Here is a 21,693-nt window from a genome sequence, read left to right as displayed (position 1 = left end):
TTCAGTTGTTCCAGCCAGTTTAGAACTAAGTGGGATGAGTTACTTTTTGCAGCATGAAAACAGTAGTGATTTCTTGAGGCCTCTTTAAGTAATTTGCTGTTCCTGTAAGCTCCCATTAGTTAAAAGAATATTGACATCAGCATCACTGACTCAGTACAATGCATATAGCTTAAATTCCCAAAGCACTTGGGATACTTACCATCCAGAACACCAAGGTTTTGCTGTCTGGGTTAAATGACAATCACCATTATGTCTAGAATCACTCAGTACCAGTCTGCTGTGTTGGCTACCAGTCACTACAGGTAGATAGCCTTTCCTGTGAAGTTTGTATGTATGTTTGTTAAAACAAGATGTATGTCCCAAACTGATCCTTCAAAGATTTCACAACATGAAAAGACTCCTTGATTCTCTTTCCATGCTGTGTCAGGATTACAAGTTACATCATGATGAAGCCCTGCTGCTTGTCAAGACTGTTCCATTTTAGGATTGAATGTATCATCTGAGAGATAACTTTAAATACCAAATTGATCATCCAATCAGATCTGATCCCTTGCTCGTGTCTCAGTGTTCTGGCTGGCTGAGAGCTCTTGTGTCCCAACCCTCCTCCCATGCTTCCACAATAATACTCTGGCTGGTGAGGATTTTGTGTCCTCTCACAGGAGCTCTCTCCATGTCAACTGCCCACAGCATTGGTGGGCAGTTGTAGGCTGTTTTTTATTCTGTCTTTCTCTCTTTTTCTTAATAGTGTCTATTAACCACTTTGTTCCTTCTGGAAATGAGCACAGTGTAGGAGAACTTGAGTCTTTGCCCATTTGTAGCAGAGCCAACAAAAGAAGTACCCCTTTTCTCTATAGTTATTTATAAGGTTCAAGGAAAAAAAGCATTTGATATTTATGAAAAAGTCTGTTCTATTTGTATTTGATGCACTGAAAGCTCTCCAATATTAGCGAATTTTTGTAATTCTTGTTTAAAATTATCACAACCTATTGGCTCTTTAGCTGGCATGTGATCTCTACTAGCCCTCCTCCTCCTGAGAACCACCCAATCAGACTATCCTGTTGTTCTGTATGTGGCTCAGGAATAGAGCCATGAGACTTTCCCAGAAGAGTGTCCCATTAGAGCTGTGGTGTTTCCTTCTCCTATACCCAGTGTAGTTATTTGATGTAGTGTTGTGTTGCTGAGGTTGTGTAATATCAGTGCTGATCCCAAAACACATAACGTGGCACTTTGTCTGTGTGCCAGTGTGGTACCAGCACAACTGCTTCCTGAATGTGAAGATTGCTTCAGAATCTGGAATGCAAGTCCCCCTTTTCTTCTAAAGTCCTTCAGACAGGACTCAGAATTGGAAAGAGACCTAAAAATATGGGTGATAAGGTCAATGATGGTCATCATTCTGCCTTTGGAAGAACTTGATCTTGGAAATCTGTGCCCTTGCTACCTTCCCAAATGGTTCCTGTTGAGTACCAATGAAATGGCTGAAGAGGAAAGTGTTCTTTTTGTCAACATATTTAGGATTAGTAAAAAAACCCTGAGAATTTGGTTACCGTAAAGCTGTTATATTTGTTCTTGTTTTTTATTTTCTTAGTTTTTGAATAGAAACAATCCTCAAGCTTCATCTCAGATCTAGCTTACTGCCTGCTGGTGCCTATTATAACAGTTGCCAGTGAAAGTCACACCTATCTCCCATTCTCTAAGGTTTTCAAGCCTCATTTACATCTCCCTAGTTTGTTTGCATCTTTGTAGTAACTTTGGGTCCAGTCTTAATGTTTTTGAAGGCAGAAGTCCCAAATAGTCCTTGCTGTCTCATGATGTTTAAATATGTTTTTAATAAACAATTGCAGACTTTTTGTCTGAATAGTCATGCTGTGTGTTGATTTGCTGGACATCTCTGTATTTCATCATGAAGGGCAGAGGGACCACATACATGATGGGAACATACTTGCTTAAAGAAATGTTATTCCATTCCCACGTATGAATCTTGTCTTTCAAAGGTCTTGTAAGAGATTTCTGCTAATGCTTGTCTTTTGTTGAGGCCTTGCTTTCAGAGGCAGAGATTACAATGTGGTAACTGTTTTCCTAGAAACTGTCAGTTTCATCTCAAGACAAAATCAAAGACTATTTTGAAGAAAAAGGCCTTAAGAACATGAGATGTGTTCAGCAGAGAATACTGTCCTGGCTAGATGCATCAGTACCACTGCAAAGGGGTGACATTGCTACATCCTGTTTGTTTTTTATTTTTGTTCTTGTATTTCAGTACCCTGTGTCATACCACCAATTAAGATTCACAAGTTTCAATAGGAAAATAATATTCCTTATTGTCTTGTCTTACCTTCTTTTATTCAATTTGAGCAAGCCATTGAACTTCCTCGAGCACATTGTTCCTCTCGTGTGCTTAAGCGTGATTCAGCCTCCCTGTGCACCGAAGCACACACTTACCACAGAATTATCTGTGTTCCAGTGATGAGTAAGGCTTCTACTTGAACAGGAAGCACTTTCAATAATTTGTATTTATAGGACATATTTTTCTTTGTAACCTTCCAAAACATTCTTAGTCATATATACGAGTCACTCTTGAGATGCAGGCATCCTTGGGACTCAAATTGGCTGGTGTTTAACAGTGTATAGTAGTGCTAAAAAAAGCCAGTTCAAGACTTAAAGCAAGAATTACTTAACTGCCAATGTCCTAGTGGTTCTATTGATATAATTTGTTTAAATTATATATGGTGGGATTTGTTTAGGCTAGCACAACTAAATAACCTCTTCATTGTTTTTGTGAGGTGACATATAAGCTCCCTTTTGCATCATGCAGCTTCCATGTGTGCTGTAGAAGCTCATGGTTCCAGCTTTTGAAATCTACCATTCAGTCCCCTGTGTGTTTGACAAGATGATATCTACCACACTGACATGTTTTGTGTTTCAATGTATCCTGTAGTATCATTGCTTTTGGTAAAGAATTTTGAGGGGGATTATCTGGAAGAAGAGAACCTAAGAGTGTGAAATGTCAAATGAGTTTATGAAGTTAAAGCTTCATATCACACACTATTTTTTTTAATATGGTAATTTGGTTTATTTTCATTGGTCTTTTGCAGTTGCTACATTCCTCATTTTTCAGGAACAATAGGCAGCTCTTCACAGATCTTGACAGTCTGGTCAGATCTGTAGTGGCAGCTTGTGTTTCCCTGGAAGGGATGTTACGAAACCAGAAAACCACCTTGCTGCCTGTGTGCTACACACAGCTCTGAGGAGAAAAATTCTTGGGGACAATGACCTGATACCATATACTTGTTCATTTTTCACAGTTTCTTGATCTCTTGTGCTCACTGCAGCTTTCATCATTATCTCTGAGGTAACAAGAGGATCCTTCCCCTAGCCACCGCCTGGTGGTGAGAGGGCCCTACCAAAAGTAGGGAAGCATTTAAGACTTAAATAGTCCTTGTGCCAGTGTTGCATTAGGGTGTTAAACACACTGAAGAGATAAAATGAGTTCTCAGAAAGGACTTCAAATGGGATGGCCTCCTCTAGTGGAAGCTTGAAGGCAAGTCTGCCACTACTTCTGGCCTTGCTTTTCCCGCCCATAAAATTCTTCCTCCAGGTGTTCTTGTATTTGTGATAAAAGTATGAAATTCATCTATGTCTTGCAAACCACTTTGAAATTGTGGATGGAGGCTTTTGAACATGAGCAAAGCATTAGAAACTGAAGAAAAGTCTTCTATCAGGACATAGTTGTCTCCAGTCTGTATCTCAACAGCCTATGAAGGGTGGTTGGAAACTTTTCACTCCTGAGTTTGAGCAATATAGGCTATTCTATGTCAAACATACAGAGTTTGAGAGAGATGTCTGCTATGGTATATATGAAGAGTTGGTAGATAGAAGAAGTTGTACCAGGTGACCTCATTTCTCTTATTTGAAGTAAATTTAAACTTCAGCTCAGCTTTTTCTCACTTCTTGACTTTTAAAATGGGTTCTTCTTGCTGAATTCCTCATTCCTGGTCTTGCTACTAGATAAATGGATCAATTTATTTCATCCACAAAAATCTGATTCAGTGGCTTTTATATTTTTTTTCTCACTGGCCTATGAAAAAAGTTAATCAGATGTGTAATCTTTTGTGTAGTTTAAAGAGGATGCCCTCTATATTGATGAGTACTTCCTGCCTTTGAGGCATTTTTAATATCTTTATTAATTTGCCCCATCTTCTCACATATTTTCCTTTCTTTTAATTGGACATTCCTATATTGCTTACCATCAGCACTAGAGCTATCTGAAATTCAGCTGCATGTTCTAAATATTTTTACCCCATCCTGTGCCCAGCCAAAAAAACCCTAACAGCAGTGGCTAAAGAACATTTTATTTCTTCAGTAGTGTTCTATGTGCTTTAGAGATCTTGCTTCTACCTTACCTGTTCCACTAACAGCTTCTCACAAAGGAGACTGATTATTATTAAACTAGCTGACACTATTCCAAATGTGTTGGGACTTTTTTTTGGTTCTAATTTAATCTTCTTTCCAAATCCCACAGTAAAATCATAATCTTTTGCTACTTTCCATGAAATAGTATAGTTAACCTTTGGAATTCACTGGTGCATGAAAAGCATGAATGACACATACAGGCTGGATAATCAGAAGCACATTTTGCATACTAAGCAATATGTGGAAAACAGCAAATCTAATCTCATGCTTAAAATCTCACAGCAGGATAATGTCAAAAAGGATTTCACCCTTCATCTGCTCAGTAGAGAAAATTCATATCTGGTCATACTTCACTTTCTCTCTGGAATCAAAGGTTGTCCACTGAAGAATGGAGCATTAATTTGCTCCATGATGGTTTGACATCTTTCCTTTTCCTTGCTTTTGTATTCTAGTCGCATAGTGCTGCTGGATTTACGGAACAAATATGAGCTTTTCTTTCAGTTACAAAGAAAATGAGGTGCAGGGAAGTAAGAAAAGTACTTATTTGTTATCAAGAAATTACTTTGTTAGAATAAATGTTAAAATCATGCATGGTGAAGTGCATCCTATTCTTTCTACTCCTTCCTCCTTTCTTTTGAATTTTTTTTAAGGAAAATGGGATTTTATAGCTTTATGTAGTAAAGTGGTTTTAAAAGTGGAGAGAAAATTCTTACTATCTCAAAAGGGAGGATGATTGCTATCTTGAGTCATTCATAGGCTGTGAAACAGCAAAGATTTAAAATGTTAAAATTCTTAGGAAGCACAGGAAATGGCATCTGCACGTGTCAGTTCTAATTTATTGGTTTGTAAATGTAAAAGAAGACAATGGGGAAAGAACTACCAATCTTTCTTCAGTATCAGCTGTGATGTTAGAACTTTTTAAGAACAGGTTAAGAGGGTAAGTATGCACTTCTTAAATAGCTATCTTTCAAGCAATGAGGTTAAAGATTTTGTGTTTTGTTGTTCCTATTGTCCTGTGTAATAGAAATATTTAACAATCAGAGGCAGAGGATTCCAGAGCTGCTGCCTGTGCTTCCATCTTTGTCCTCTACTTTTTCCACTCTGAAAGAGAAAACTTAGAATCAATGTATAACGCACCAAAAATCTGTGTGTCTTCCTTGTGGACTGACTCCATTAAAAAAACCAAACCAACCAACCAAAATAAACAAAAAGCCCAAAATTTAAAAAAAAAAAATAAAACCCTGTGCCTACATGGAAGAGCATCAGTGGTATTGTTTTGCTTTCAATGCTCTTCTGTCTTCACAAAGTGTATTTGGATCTTTAGACAGTCAGACTTAGTAGACCTATGATTTTATTTTTTGCCATGTTGATTATAATTTGACCACAGACAACAAGATCATTCTAACCTAGATGGAATAATGAACTGGTACTCTGTTTTTTTGATTTCTCTAATGACTGATTAAGACTATATGGGTCTAAGGCCTGAGCTGTCTGCTTGCCTGTTGATGTAAGTTTTTTTTAAGAATGTGTTGAAATCCATGAGCAGGTGACAGCTTGTGAGGGGGCAAGGTGTTACTGTCACTTATATCCAGTATTGAGTTCACTTCTTTGGATAAACAGAATTTTTTGTCTTATAGAATTATCAGTTCTCTGTGTTTTCTGGCAATAAATCCACTTTGGACAAAAAGCCAAACAAACTAAGTGCATGCTTGACAGAGGTACTAAAAGTCAAATAGATTTTTTTTTTACTTAAATTAATTCTATATATTTCTCAAACAAGACAAAATCTCTCTAAAATTATTGTAAATGCTGAGAGATGGGTTAAAGAATGTGATTTTTTTCTTCTCTTTTTATTATCTATAGATTTTGTGTGTGCATGAATTAAATGCATTTATCTCTGTCTATTTTGTTTTGTTATCTATTGGTTGCATCAATGTAGTCACTGTCCCTCTGTGCCCTTGTTGCTTACGTTGTCATTTCTATGTGTTTTGATAATGCATGTTGGCTGTGATAGTCATACCAGTTGCTTTTATTTATTCAAAGTGATATGTTACCCAGGTTTATCTGCTTTTATACTAACCTGTTGTTTATTGTCTTTACTTTTTTTTTTTTTTTTTTTTTTTTTTTTTTTTTTTGGCTAACAAAGTTGAATTGACCAAAGCTGACCTGCAAGGTAGTGAAGGTTGTTCTTCTCCATTACTTGTGTCAATGGAAAATGTTTTTATGTAACATTTAGTGCTTTTTACTGGATGTAGTCACACCTCTAAGACAGGAACAGAATGGCAAACCCCAGCATCTCTGGTGGGGGATTCTGGGTTGAAGAAGAACATGGCAAACAATGGAGCTGCTTCTATTGACCTGGGTGATTTGACTGTATCAATCTCTGAATAGCCATAAAAGCACCAGTTGATTTCCTGGAAAGCCTAATGATCAGGCAGATAACTGCTGTGCATCAAGACATAGAAGGCCCTCAGAGGTTTAAAAAACAGAAAGTTGACTTGGTTTCTTTAGTACTGATCTTAAGGAGGGAGATCAGGAGGTATAAACAGTTTGTTGGGTTTTTTTAAATTTAGATTTTATTAAAAAAAACACTGAAATAACTTTCTGGAATTTCAATTTTAAAATAAAACAAACAAACAAAAAAAACCCCAGAAAAATCTCTAAACAACAAACTCCCTTAATATTTAGAATGGCTTTTGACAAGCCATAATCTGGGTGGGAAGGGTTCCTTTTTGGAGGGTCAGCACAGAACCAGAACCAGAGAGCAGCACATGGGAGTAGCTGTGGACCCCGAGGAGGACGAGGAGGTCCCTTGTCCCCTGTCTCAGCAGTCAGTGCTGCCAACATTGCACTGATTCTGCACCACAAAGCTCCTTCCCCGGCAGCTGTTGCCACACCAGTGGTGTCACAGGCTTCCTCCCAAAGAGACCTTCTGGCAGGTCTGCAGGCCCCTGGTGGTACGAGTGCCTGGTCCCTGTCCAAGAAGCTGGGGCTGAGTCATCCCCCTTGCAGGTGTGTCCTTGTCGAGGAGCTGTTCCACCAGGTCAAGGAGTTATTTGAGAAAGGCACTAGGTTGAGTAGCATTTGTGAGAAAAAGAAGGAAGCCAGGTATTCTCAGAGACCCTGTAGACTTTTTTCTGGGACATAACTAAGGAAACATGCTTATTAGAGATAATAGGTCTTTGATACTAGTATAAACAGAAAGATGTCTTCCATGGCATTGAAAGTGAATATTTTTAAATATGATAATTAAAATATACTTCCCAATTCATCTGTACAGACTGCAATATAGAGTACAAATTAATTTATTCTGGAATGCTGCAAAAGTTTAAAAATTGCTCCTCCTTTTTAATGGAAAAGGAGATAATGGTTTCAGGTAGAAGGGGAAGTCAGAGGCATTGAACAACATGTCTCTGTTTAGCAGTCCTGAAGCTGTGGATGGCATCTGTTATGGGATCATCTTAGTCATCTTTAAATTTTATGTCTAAGCCACTTAATGCCTAAGGTTCTGTTGTGAGACAAAATAGAGAATGTTCCTGTTTCACCCTCTGAGATAGAGACTTCCTGACATTTTACATATCTCTGGAATTGAGGTTTTGTAGCTTTAATCACATGATTCATAAACTCCTTTTTTGTTCACTGTGTTTACTGTGAAAACCTGGTGACATTGCTGACCTTATCTAATGTAATACATACCATTTTCAAATTAAAATATTCTTGTTCTGTATTCCAGGTATAGGCAGGTAGCCATTGCCTTTCCTTCAGGATATCATCTGTGTTTTTACGTAGTTTGGTGTTCTGTGGCTCAGTAGAAAAGGATAAAAATAAATTTGGACAAATAAGGATATTTTAATAGGTAAGCAGCTTTTCACTGTAGCAGTTGTTGACAGGAGCATATTAAGAGATACTCGCTCACCCAACAGGTAATGATACTGACAGGCTGAGATAATTTCAGCAATTGGATCCATATGAGACATTGAATCTGAAAAATTTGACAGCCTCGATGTAGAGAGAAGTTGATGTGATGTATTTTGCTTTATGCATGTGGAGCACCTGACTGCAACTACATTTTGTTGGCATCTCTGACCTGTTCCCTACTGTAAAATTTGAAATACTCTGTTTTACACAGGTGAGTGATTTAGAGAAGTGCTGCCCTTAGGGGATTTCTGAAGTTTATGTAAATGAAAGGAGTAAAAGATGATATTTGAAAAAATAGGAAATTTATGTGGACTGAGACTGATGAGAAAAGAAAGTGATAAGAAAAAAGTGTCCCGGAAGTACACTGGATTATAAATAACCTTGGGATTAAGATGTTTTGTGCCATCCACTCAAATTGTGGCAATGATTTTGGGACATAGATTAGACATCAGAAAGTATTGTCTCTCTCTTGCCACAGCCACTGTTGTTCTCTGTAGTCAGTTATGTGTCCATCAGAATTCAGAATGCATGCACAGGAATTCTTGGGCTTGATTTTTGATGTTTATTGAAGTGGATGCATCATGCACAGGAGTTCTGGAGCAAAGAGATCTATTGTTTTGATTTTTCCAGAGCCCTCAGAACCAAAGGAGTTTTACACCTGTGAAGATTATTCCATCTCATGCTCAATTTTTTACAGAGGTCTTAACCCTATAGGAGTATTTGCCCTTCAGGTAGAGACATCTGATTACATTGAAGCCTGCGGAGAAGTGTGGCTTGAGTGCATAAAGTGGAGTATTGGCTTTCCAGGAAACCAACCTTTGCTAAATAGGTTTGGCTATTTCAGGATAGGCCATGATGCCTCATACTTAAGGGCTGGACTTGATGATCCTTGTGGGTCCCTTCCAAATCAGACTATTCTGTGATTCTTTTTTATTGCTGTGACTTGCAGTGAGGCAGGATGTTTTTCCAATGTACTCCGTTTTTTTCTTGTTCACGTACAGCCCTTTTAATTTTCATTTATGCTTTTAGCTTCTGTGTCTGAATGCCCAAATGCTGTTTAGTTTCTCTGCTTCATTTGTGTCTCCCTGTCCCTTGTTGCATTCTGTGTGCAGGCATACTCCCTTTTATGCAGTTGATTTTTTGTTCTCTGGTTGGGATTTTTCTTCTTTTGGCCTTTTTTCAGTCTTTCCTCACCAGCATGTGTATAAACACGTTTCTCATAACCTTTTAGGTTACCTAGAAATGGAAAGTAGAAGAGTGGCAAGGGAGAAGGTGATAGGTATATGCCAGCTTTCTTTGAAGGGAAGGAAATCCCAGCACTTGGCAGATCCCTTTCTATGAATTGCCATTGCTTCTAGATTCCCTTCTTGTGTAATCTTGAGATGTGCTTTCTGTGGGAGAAAGCACATTTGTGCATATTTGTTATTTTAACTAGTCTCAGTTCCTGAAGTTTTTAGACCAGCCACTTATTGGAACAAAAGGACTCAGCACCATGACTTGTATCAGGTGGATGAAGTATTCAGGCTCTGTTGCGGCAATGAAAAAGATGGCTACGTTTTTCAGAGGACAGAAGAATGCTAACTTTTGAGTTATTTCTGACAATGAGTAACTTTAAATATGGAACCTGACAGATGTCTAACCTTATTTAGGTGATGAAAGGGATGATGAGTTCTTAACAAAGTATGAAACTGAGAGCTTGAAGAGCTGGCCTTGCAATCGTTGGAAATCTGTTTGGTTTGTGGTTCTGGTTTGCTATATTAGTCTGTGATATTCCTGCTTTCTGCTATCTGTGACTCAAAATACAGGATCTAACTTTCTGAATCATGCACTAAACCCTGACTATAATTTAGTTCCTTGCATTTGTGCAAAGTAAATGCTGCCACACCAATATATATTTGGCAGTACCAGTATACGTGGTATGGTCCGTCCCAGAAAGTGATGGTTCCATGAGATTCAACCTTAATTTTGCTCACTTTTTAAACAGGAAAAATCTTGCTTTCCAAATTATTCTAACATTGGAAAACTATTGGGTATAACTTTGTTTCCTACTTAACCTGCAAGAAAGAGTGAATCCTGGAACTGGTTTATTTCCTAGCTAGTGCATATGGTTTCCAAGACCCGATGCCTTTCTGAGCTGAACTGCTACTGCAGATTGAATTAAAAAAGGCTGACGCTCTCTGGTTATGAAAGAGGAATGCTGACAGAAGTAGTGTGTAGATTTATCAAAGGTGTAAATTGATTGTAATATCTGACTTTACAGTAGTGGTAGAGATATTTCAGTGCTGCATGACATTTGTAATTTAGGAACTATAGGACTAAAAAAGCACCTTAGTCTGCAAAGGCTGTAAAGATGTCGTGTATATTACTTTCCTACTGCTTCGTAACATTTCTGAAGATAGAAGGGGAAGAGATGAAAGCATTTAGGGAGATGAAGAATGAAAATGGAACCATATTGTTATTGAACTTCCCCTGTTGCTGATCTTCATCTTATTGAGACCATAGCATTAACACAAATGTTGATTCCTTTCAAAAAGAGTGAATTTTTCATGTGTGGAGGAAGGTGTTATGTGCAAGACCAATAGTGGTTTCCTTATCTTAATATTTATTGCTAGTTGTGATCAAAGCATGAGGCAGTTGTGTTATAATCCTGCAACTGCTGTATAAACTGATTCCATGTGTAACTTGGAAGAACAATAAACACAATGCTGTCTTTTATTTCTCGAGTTTCTTTTCCTGAAAAGAGCTTTCAAAAGATACAGAAGGAATGACTTTTCTTGCCAGTGAAACATGAAAGTTTTAGCAACATGCAGCAGTAGAGTTGGGTTTGTTTTTTTTTTTTAATTTCAGTGAAAAGAGAAACATACCATACAACTGATATTGCAGGAAAGATGGTAGAAAAAGCAATTTGTCTAAGCAGAATACAGATACAAGATTAGGCTATTATACTCTTCAAAGGTGATTTTCTTCAAATACTTAGTAGAAAAATTAATAAACAAACAATACATCTGGATAGGTAGCTGAAGAAAAGTGTAGTACTGGTCTCCTTCCCAGGGGGGATGACTGAGCAAATCTCAGATCCTGCAAGTCCTTGGATACTGAACTGTTCCAGTAAAAATTAGAGATGTAGACATAAAAAAAAAAAGGATATTGTTGAAGAATCCTGGTTTTCTACTTCATGTCCCAAAGGAGATGCCTCTGTTGGTAGGCTTAACCTGGACAGGAAGTGGCACAGCAAGTCATGCTTCTGCTAGCAGGGCTGCTTTTCTGCACTGGGGATTTCTGCACTTCCTTGGTATCTGCTGCCCACTTACTCCTCTTTCCACTGTGTGTGTGGCACGAAGAAGGCACTGTACCAAGCTCAGCTACAAACAGATAAATCAGAGGTATCTCAGATTATTATGTGAAGACTAGTTCTGAAACTTTGCTTTTAAATACTTTATCTGCTCTTAGTGTTGCCAGAGGAATGAGATTAAAAATAGACCTGAGTCCTGATGGCACTAGTAATTTAGAAACAATTCTACTGCTTTATATATAAGTTGTTTGTTATCTTATTTTCTTGTTCGTTAGCACTAAAGGGCACGTACGTGGTAGCACAATCTTAATGTTTTATAATCCTTCCTGTGCTTCTGTCACTTTGCTCCCTAATCCAAAATCCTAATTCCCTGTGACATCCTTATTAGTTGCTCTGAAGAAAATTCTGTTGCTACAGAGGATTATGACATCAGGCAATGACTGTTAGCAGCAGGAGTAGATGAACTCTGTGAGACAACGTTCCTTTTGTGATTCAAGTGGCCCATAGTACTAAGAAGTGAGGCCAAGTACCCAGCACCTATGCTGTGCTGTCACGACTGACTCTAAAGATGGCAGATCAGGCTTCAAGCTTCCTTGTGGTATTGTCAGGCTTTCAAAATTCCTCATTGTTGTGTTTTTTCTTTCTCCTTTTTTTTTTCCCCCCTCTGTCTGCTGAAAGTGCTGTTCCCATCTTCACAGCTGATTTCTGTTAAATACAATATAGACACCATAATACAGGCCATGAATTCAAGTACTTTGGCTCTCTGGGCTCTATTGAAGACTTCAAGCCACAGGTGCTGGGCCTCATGCAGTCTTATTCCTTGAATAGAGTCCTTTCTCTTGTAGCACCTAGACAAAGGATATACCCGTTGTTAAGGCCAGTTAGTGATTAAAGCGTTCTCAGAAAATGTAGGAAAAGTGGAGAATCGTTGTTGAAAATGGTATTTTACTCTGCTGCTATGTAATGGTCTATGTAGTTGATGCTGTAGCAAGTTTGCATAGAGTCACAGTTGCTTTCTGGTTTAATTTTTAAAATATAGGTATAGCTATCTTGCTTGTTTATACTTCTAGGAGCATTGGCATTCATGATTGAGGTTAGAGGTTAGATAGTGGGATAGTAATGGGCAGGAGAGGTATCTGATCCTCATTCCTTATCCTCAGATAATTAGACATTTTAGGCAAAATGGCAACTAATATTCTATTTCAGATTGTTAAATGTTAGCCCTTCATTTGCTCAGCCAGAGTAAGTCTGAAGCAAGTATCAGACCATAACCTGATACGCATGTATGTATATTTATATCCATGATTTTTACAAAAGTAAAGGCAGGAGGGCGGCCTGTACATACATGTGCCTGCCAGCCCACGCTGGAAAGTCTGTCAGCTCTGTTCTAATCTAGAACTGATCTGTTAATTTCACACTGTGCCACTGAGACCACTGGGATTCATATGGCTGCAAATGAGAGTCAGGTGGGTGGGAAGAAGAGGCGGAGGGGAGGAGAAAAGTGTTGAAAAATGCTGCTCAACTTTCCTTCAGCATGGCAACAAGGGGTTTTCTTGCTGTGGCTGCTGCTGTCACTTCTTTTCAATAGGTGAATTTTCCTTCAGGGACTTTGTTGTCTTCTATTAACCACACTTATGCTTTTACCTAGAGGTTTTGGGGTTTGTTTGTTTGTTTGGTTTTTTAAAACAGTGTAATAAATTCTGGAAGAAGCTCAGGTTTTTGTTAACATTCAGTCAAACTCTGCTTACTGAGTCACATGTTCGTTCTCATTGCAGGAGAGATGTAAAGAAATGCAGATAGCAGAAAAGCTACTGAAATTCATCCATTCTGTTCTTTCAGTGAGGAGAGGTGATCTGGTGGGGAGAGCAGAAACTCTGCACCAAAGCTTTAAGGGTTCATTTCTGGCTTGCTCTTTGAATTGTTGGGAGGATCATGGTGTGACATGGGACTTCCAGTTAGATGTGGGTTCTACAAGGGCTTGTAAATACAGAAGTGCCCAGATGTGCAATCTCAGTATCAAATGGGATTTAGTGAAATCACTATGGATGGTGTCTGATGGAGGTTGAAGGGTTTAATTTTATGTTAAAATATTTTAAAATGCTGTCTCTGCTTTGGTCTGTCCTCTCTCATCTATAAAATACAGATGGTAGTGTTGATGTGATGAAGAAATAAGGAAGGGATTGAGTCTTGTGGAGTTGCTGTTGCTAGCAGAGACTGTAAAGAAAGATGCTGGGATGGGTTGAACAATTATTTCTTTGTCCTTGTGGCATTCTCCTAGACCAGAAGTGGTTAATGAACTGATCTCAGGCAGCCTAGCCAGTTGATCCTTTATTATCTGCTTTATTTCTTTCAATTCTTCTTTTCCAACCCATACAGGATATAGCATAGTAGGTATGTCCAATGTATATGTACATTTTATTTAAAATCCTGCAAAACAGGAGTGACATACCTTTGTCCAGAATGCTTAATATAAAATACTTGCCTGGGAAGTAACTTGCAAACTCATGTTCTTGTAATCTATGACTTGCAGCTTCATGCCTGCTCTTGCTTCATTCAGAATCCAGCTACCTCCTTGTCGATGGCACGGTAGCTGTAATTCAGGGTCTCTGAAGATTACTTTTTTGCCTATTGCTTGGATTTTGTCTTTGCAAGGCTTACCTGAGCGGGATAGCAACTGTTAGCTGCAAATCACAGAACAATGAAAGGCTGTTCTGTTAGTGGTGGCTGCTTCCTTCTCTGCTTCTACCAAAAGCATGGAAAGCAGTCCAAAAATAGAAGTGTTGTAGGTACATGTCATGCCCTTCTGAGGACTTTATCAGCATGTTTCCAGAGGAACCTATGTGATAGGTCAGAGTGTTTGGTTTTTCTCTGGCTGACTTTTCTTAACCTATAAAGCCAAATTATAGTCAGCTGAGGCTTCAAAACTTCAGTTTGAATCTACATTATCCGTTTTCTTTGAGTATGATGAGGCATTGTTCATTGGCCTAATAATTACCTTTCATTTCTACTAGGGGATCAAACTTCTTGGGAAGCACAACTTGGCCATATTTTTTGGCCTGGCATCACTCCCTATTTTATTGTAAAATTTTTTGAGCAAGTTTGGAACATATGAGTTGGGCCTGCCTAAGAGGAAATATGTTGCTGTTCCCTCTTCCTCACTCTGTGTTACAGTTTGCTGTTTTGTTGTGAGGTGTACACTGTCTTTGTGCTCTTTTTACCTGAGTTTCTTGCACGTCCAGGAATGGAGCAGTGTATTGTTAGTGCTTTCTTCTGCATGAGGATCCTGATGATAATGGTAGTGATTATTAAAGATATCGTGGGCCTGACCCAAGTGATTCTCTCAGCTTTATTTCACTCTTTTCTTGTCATCTTTCTCCAGGGCCGAGCACTACCTGCCAAGAAGATTCCTGTGCCAATCAGGGTATCTGTAATCAGCAGTGGGAAGGCTTCACCTGTGATTGCTCCATGACTTCATATTCTGGGAGCCAGTGTAATGATCGTAAGTAGACTTTTCAGTGAATTGGTGACCTGTGAGTTCTGATATAAGAGAGCACGGAAAAAAGATAATTCATTGTTTTTTTAATTACAATATATCTTTCACGGTGCCAAATCCAAACATTTTGTCTTGGAAATTTCTTTAAAGCCTATTGTTTGGCTGGTTTTTTTTTTGTTTTTTTCTTTCCCCCTCTTCAAGTACCACAAGTCCAATGGTGGTAATTGATGTTAATGGAATTCCTGGTTTAGAGAAACCAAGAATGACTTTGCAGATATTGTATATAATATTTTCATAGGTAAAAAATGACTAAGTTTTGTGTACTGAATTATGCTTTGAGATTTTCACTCAAATCTTGGTTTGAAAAGTCATGGAATGCATATAAAATGAGTAATGTTCTAGATAATAGTGTTCTAATCTTCTACTAAAATACTAGCTGTGTGCTGAAATGCTGAGTAATGTTTCTGAGAAGGTTCACTTAAAGCCAGTGATCAGTTAAATACACCGCAGAACCACTGTGCTTCTTGGGGTATTGATTTGCTTAATCTCAAAACACTGGATGTTCTTGGCCAATTACTACTAGGATCTCTGATGAAATAATTGAACAAACTCCTTAAGTCTGCCTTTAGGGGGCAGATAATCAGCTTTTTGACATTCCCTCTGCTCATCATGATTTGGCCTTTGCTCCTGCCTGGAGGGAACAGATCACTTCAGCTCTACTGTCTGCTTGCTTCTCTTATTTGAGGTGACCTCCTTCACTTGTTCCAAGGCAGGGAACAAAGGAATACATCATGAGTGATGTAGTAAGCATAACAGTAGGCTTCAATAATTTGGTTCACTGACTGTATAAATGTTAAACACAGAAAAAGACTACTTTTCATTAAGGTATTTGTAGTTGACTTAATTAGCGATACCAGCAAGGTCTGTGCAATATTGGTACCACAGCACTGTCACATCTGCAACCCTTCCCCTAAAAGTCTGAGACATGACTGAATTGGTGGCACATATGACAAGCTGTGTAGCATATGTCGACAATCCGTTTCTGCTGAAGGCCAAATGCCTGCTTTCCTGAGTCATTCATAATATGTAGTGTTGTCTGTGTTGGTCTCCCATTTCTTCCAGCATATTTCTCTCAAACAGATGCTGGAAAGGCCTATCAGCTTTCATACTTTGACAGGGGCTGTATAAACAAGGTACTACTGACACAGATTTATAGATTGTAATGCTATATCTGGTTTTGGGTTGCTTTGGAATTCAGAATGTTTCCTTTGGGTCCAGAAGAAGCATTTCATATTGGAGTCACAAGATTTGGTGCCAATTTTTTGCATTTTTATTTTGGTTTGCTTTTATCAATTGGACACCCACTTTCCCACTCTCAAACTACTTGTTCAGTCAATCAGTTTAGACTTGCTAAGCATAGCACACAAACGTGTGAAAGAAACACTAATTTGAATTCACTTGGGTTGCATTTAAATACATATCCAGGAAATCTCTTATGTTATTGATACTGTGGGGTTTGTTTCTAATGTGTTTGGCTTCACAACTCCAGAACAGTGCCCTTGTTAAGATGTTGCTAATGGCTTAGAATGGGCCCAGAAGCATCAGGAAGAGTCAGGTTCCTATGTCTGTAATTGCGGGTTTCTTGCTGCTCAGCTGGCAGCTGGAAATAATGCAGAGAAGGGAGCTTGAAATGAGTGGGGGTGTTGTGGGCAGTGTAGGAGCCAGCCTCCAGTTATTAGGCTTGGCTGGTAATTTACAAATGCAGGCAGAAGGATGTTGGTTTCAAAGTGATCTGGAAAGGTAAGTTGTGTGGACTCCTGGAACATGACAAGACGTCATTTGGGACCTTCAAAAAGTGCGTATGAAATTTTTTTGGTGGGTTTTGTTTATTTGTTTGATTTTTGTCTTTGTCATGTATCATGACATTGGGAATAGAGTTCTACTTCTGACTTCCTGATAATATCAAGATACATTGTGGGTGTGTAGTTGAGAAGGCTAAAGTCATGTTCCTTCCTACCTCTAAGATATGGTTGCTAACCAAAAGTACAGGCATCTATCAATTGAAGCAAATACTCTAGACTGGATTTTAGTGCAAATAATGACACCAAAGGAGATATCTTCTGTGTAACCTGAGGTCTTTCATTTAGAAATGCATTAGGATTTTTGGTAGAACATTTTTTTGGTCACAGAAGTCCATTACATTCATTTAGTAGATGGCTATTTCCACCTTATGAGCAATCGGTGGTCTCCCATTGGTGTAAATATGGAATATTGAAGTAAATGGAACAGGTAGAGTTTTACATAAGGAAAATGATAGCAAAAGGCTGACTTACTGTACATAGTTTCCCTTTTTATTTATGTTAATCAAGTCAAATGTCCACACTGGAAATTAGCATTTTTGTGTGTTTAATGACAAATATATCTGTGCCTCTGAGATAGATAAATGGAAACTATGGTGTTCAATTATTCTTGTTGATCACCTAGATTATCCCTAATTAACTATTAGTAGGTGTGATTTATGTTTGTTTTTTTTTTTTTTTTAATTATGTGCTAGAGCAAACTTTGCAAAGATATTCAGTCTTATCAATGCTGAGTAAATCTTGATGTGTCGATATGTTTTTCCTTTTAAATTTTTGTCCAAGGGCTAGGACATTAAAATTCCTAATTCAGATGCAACTGGCTTGGACCTACTGTTTCTGAAGGGTGAAGAGGAAGCACCTGTAGTTGCCCTTTACCCTTCAGAGGTGACAGAGATGCATTTTGTAAACCTATAGACGTGTTTATCCATTCACCAGTAATGCCTAACAAGACTAGGATTTAAATTCCCAGTGGGAATGATGATATAGCCTTTAATGTTAACTGTTTGTCTGTAGCTCTGTTTTAGATGTTTGTTACTTTTTAGGAATCAAGATGCTTCAGAACAAGAAATTAGTGGGAGCTACGGGGGTGCAGATTCAGTTTTAATATGGTCCATTCTGTCTTGTACAACTGTATTGATGCTTAGAAAAACCAAACACAGGAATAACCCACAAACACCCCCTCTCCTCAAATTCATTTGAAAAGGTCCATTGTACAAAAGTAAATATAAAGGTTTGGCCTTCACACTGGCCAGTACTAACACCTGAAGTGAAAAGTAGAAATAGAAGCAGTGACGCTATTCAGGATATTCTGGTTCTATTTTCCATGCCGTTTACAATATGTTCTCAAATTTTGGAAGTTGTTCCATAGTCTTCAATCTTTATAGATGTTTTAGTCATTTCATCATCACATTCAATAATGTGGACTGCAACCTATTTTAAGAATCTACATGACTACTCTAAGATGTAGGAAGTCAGTCTTAGTGTATTGCAGTTAATATTAGAAATATTAAACAACCCTGGCATGCCAAGCTGTTGCTTAGACTGTTCAAATCTGCAGCTTTAAGCATGTAAGGTAGCAGAAGGAAAGTTAACCCATTATGTTAGTGAAGTGTCTTACATCTGGGGTGAACTCCATCCTGATAATTTTAATCATGATATGTGATGAAAACATGCTAGTTAAGTATTCCAACCTACCTGAGAAGTGGCCTGTATTTATTCATATTGTCTATGAACAGCTTTACAGATTCTTTGATTAATTCACATTCTTGTCTGTCTGATGAAACAATAAAATTTTCTGCACAAAAGAGAATGCACAAGAAGAGACATTTGGCAATCTAGCAAATGAAAATGGTATATCCATGTCAAACTAGATAATAGAAAATGCTGCTTTTTACTCAGTGCTTCATGCAGATGAGTAACACTGAGGGTCAAGCTTTCCAAGATCAATTGCCAGGGTAACACAAGTATGTATTAGTGGAGGTGTTTGCCTGTGAAAAATCAATGATTTGCAGCAATGGCTTATGCAAGCAGAGTATAAATCACATTTTGAAACAGGTTTTACATTGTTGTTGAAACAGTTAAATCCATCTGCTAACTATTGTCCTTTTAGAGGGGTTATCTATTCATTTATTTATAAACTTTGGGTTGTAATAGCCTAGTTTAAAACACCTGGTTTAATGATAACTTTTCCATTTGAATGGTAAAAGGAAAAGGAAGCCCAAGCTTTTTGTCGCTTGTGTTGGTGTCTTCATATGCCTCCACTCTCCATACTTTTCAAGGATCCTTTTCAAGGATCCTTCCAATGAGGTTGCTTGGCTGAGTGATGCTTGTTTTTTGTCTAGGAGAGAAGTAATATAGAGGGCTGTTGGGGTTTTTTTGTGCAATAATATGTATTTTTTTTTCATAATCCCTTTCACTGTGATGCATAACCTATATGCTTTTACTGTCTTTATGTGAATCACATTTGGAGGAGGGAAGGATTAGAGGGAAAGAGAATTATGGTGATTTTGTTCCATTGTTCATTAAATTAACACCATCACAGGAAGAGCTTTTGGTAACTTCAGTTATGTAATCATAGTGAGTGAGGCTTACTAGCCAAAATAGTTTTTTTACTTGACATAAAAGGATGGATATCAAAATTAGCAAAAATTGTCTTAGACAAATACTTTAGAGTAAAGCACAGGGTATTTTTGATTGATTAAGGAAGACTGAAGCTGACCTTAGCCCCACATGCGTGAGATACCAAGGCTGTCAGAGCAGGCCCATCCCTCTTCATTAATGCCCTTCTTTTTTGCACCCTACAAAGTAAATGAATGAAAGTGTATTTATGCTTCTGGAGCATAATCTGTAAACTTGTTTTCACTGGCAGAACTGGTTTTCCCTCACACCTGCTTAAATAGCATAGCAGAATAGTCACTAGAAGAGGCTACTAGCAGGGAAAATGGCTAAATAAGCAACCCTTCCTTTATGATGATGGCTTTATTCTGATGTGCTCATAAGCCATTTGCACCTGTAACTTACTTTGTGAGTCACTGAGCAGTTGCTGCTTGTGGTCTCCATTGCAGGATTCAGACCCCCAGCTGGGAGGTGAGCCCTATTCCCTCTGTCTCAGTATTTTGTGTTTTTCATCATCTGGGCCAATTTTTGTCCAGAATTCATAACCTCCTTTAATGTTAATGCCAACAAACTCAGCTTGATTTACTTACAGAAACACTCTTCATTGTTCATGTTTAATTATTACCCATTTGTTTCTAATGTGCCCGGCTTACTCACTGACTGAGTCAGAGAGCAAGAGGTTGCTAGTGTGTAGAAAATAAATCTGCATAGACTTCATTAGTCATGCATGGCTAAACCAGTCAGCTGTTTAAATATCAGCATGCTTGGGGATTTGCCTTTGATACTACAGAGACATCCATCCTACACGAAGAAAGAGTCACCTCTGATTTATCTTGAGTGAGTCATGAATCATGCTTCATTACAACAGGTCAGACACTCAACCTACTTCTTAGTTCTCTCCTCATACTTTGTTCCTTCTTACTTAGTGTTCTTTCACTTATTATAACTAGTGTTTTCTGGCTGATGGCTCATTTTCAGTTCCTAATGTAAGCCTTTGGTGTCTTCTGACAGTGCATGACCATATCCTCTGAGGATGGGAATAAAAAAGAAGGGAAATGCAATGCTGTACTTTAGTACATGATGTAAATTATAACAATGTGATTTCAGTTATGAACCCTGCTTTCATCCTCCTTAGCACTGTTTACTTTCATTTGCCCTGCAGGTCTGGGAAAGGTAACATCTTTTGGGCAAGAAACTGGTGCTACTTATTAAAGCACCATGCATTTTTCTGATGCTTAGTAATAACCTACTACACAACTGCCTTAGCTCTTCAGTGATTTAAGAATGCTCATTCTTTTCCCTCTCCTGAGTAACAGCTATTAAACATCAGATCAGACTGCAGATCAAGAACTAGTTTGCCCCATGCTCCCTTTGGGAGTCATCTGGAATGGGCAGTGCTGTCAACATTAGAGGGAGAAATTTGTCTGTTTTGGAGGAGAAAGAGGGAATTTGAGTGACAGGTGCTTTTTGAAATTGCTTCTTCTGCACCTTTCAGCTTCTCAAGGTGCCCTGACATTAAAGTGTTTCCTTTTTTTTAATAGTGAAAGCTAGCCAACTTTATCCTTTTGTGATCCCCAAAATGCAGCTAGGTCTCTAGTGAGTAATTTAATTACGATTGCTTCTACAGCTTGGCAGAAGGAGCATTTAGAATGAGAGCTGCAATCAGTCATTGATATCTGTGCACACCTGGCTGCTGTCAGCACATAAGCTATGGTCTAGCCATGCTACAGACTCAGTAACATGGAAGGAGAGAGACTTTTACAGGTGGGAGTGATTACAGCTTCTGTTATCAACCTTTGAGCAGTTTGAGCAGTTAATTCCCTTCTTGGTGCAGTTCATCAGCTATGCCATTTTCATAAGCATGTCACAGAAGGCTCTTGCCATAATTTTGTTCCTTGTGATCTCTGCTTCCTTTGACAGTATTTTTCTTTAATTTGATGCTCTTTGTTAGTCATGGCAATATTTTTCACTTTTCATCTTAAAAGTAGCTGAGCAAGTGGTGCTGTATTTTGCCTATGTGTTTTGCCTCATGAGAGATTTGGCATCAGAACCTGTTCCTTCAGTAATGGAACACCCAGGGTGGAATCACTGATAAGACACTGATGTAA

General features: G+C 38.3%; 1 protein-coding gene across 7 annotated transcripts in view; it reads left to right on the top strand.

The window, feature by feature from the left end:
• The window catches only part of NRXN3 (neurexin 3), a 963,379-nt gene that overhangs the window by 428,075 nt on the left and 513,611 nt on the right, over nt 1-21,693 (top strand). For all 7 annotated transcript variants that reach the window (XM_021542850.3, XM_021542849.3, XM_077784015.1 and 4 more), the window contains one exon: nt 14,997-15,116. In XM_021542850.3, the coding sequence (XP_021398525.1) occupies nt 14,997-15,116 (120 nt within the window). The remainder of the gene's footprint in view (nt 1-14,996; nt 15,117-21,693) is intronic.

The sequence above is a fragment of the Lonchura striata genome, chromosome 6 (genome assembly GCF_046129695.1).
Source record: "Lonchura striata isolate bLonStr1 chromosome 6, bLonStr1.mat, whole genome shotgun sequence".
NCBI classification, from domain to species: domain Eukaryota; kingdom Metazoa; phylum Chordata; class Aves; order Passeriformes; family Estrildidae; genus Lonchura; species Lonchura striata.
This window is presented reverse-complemented; position numbering and strand designations above follow the sequence as displayed.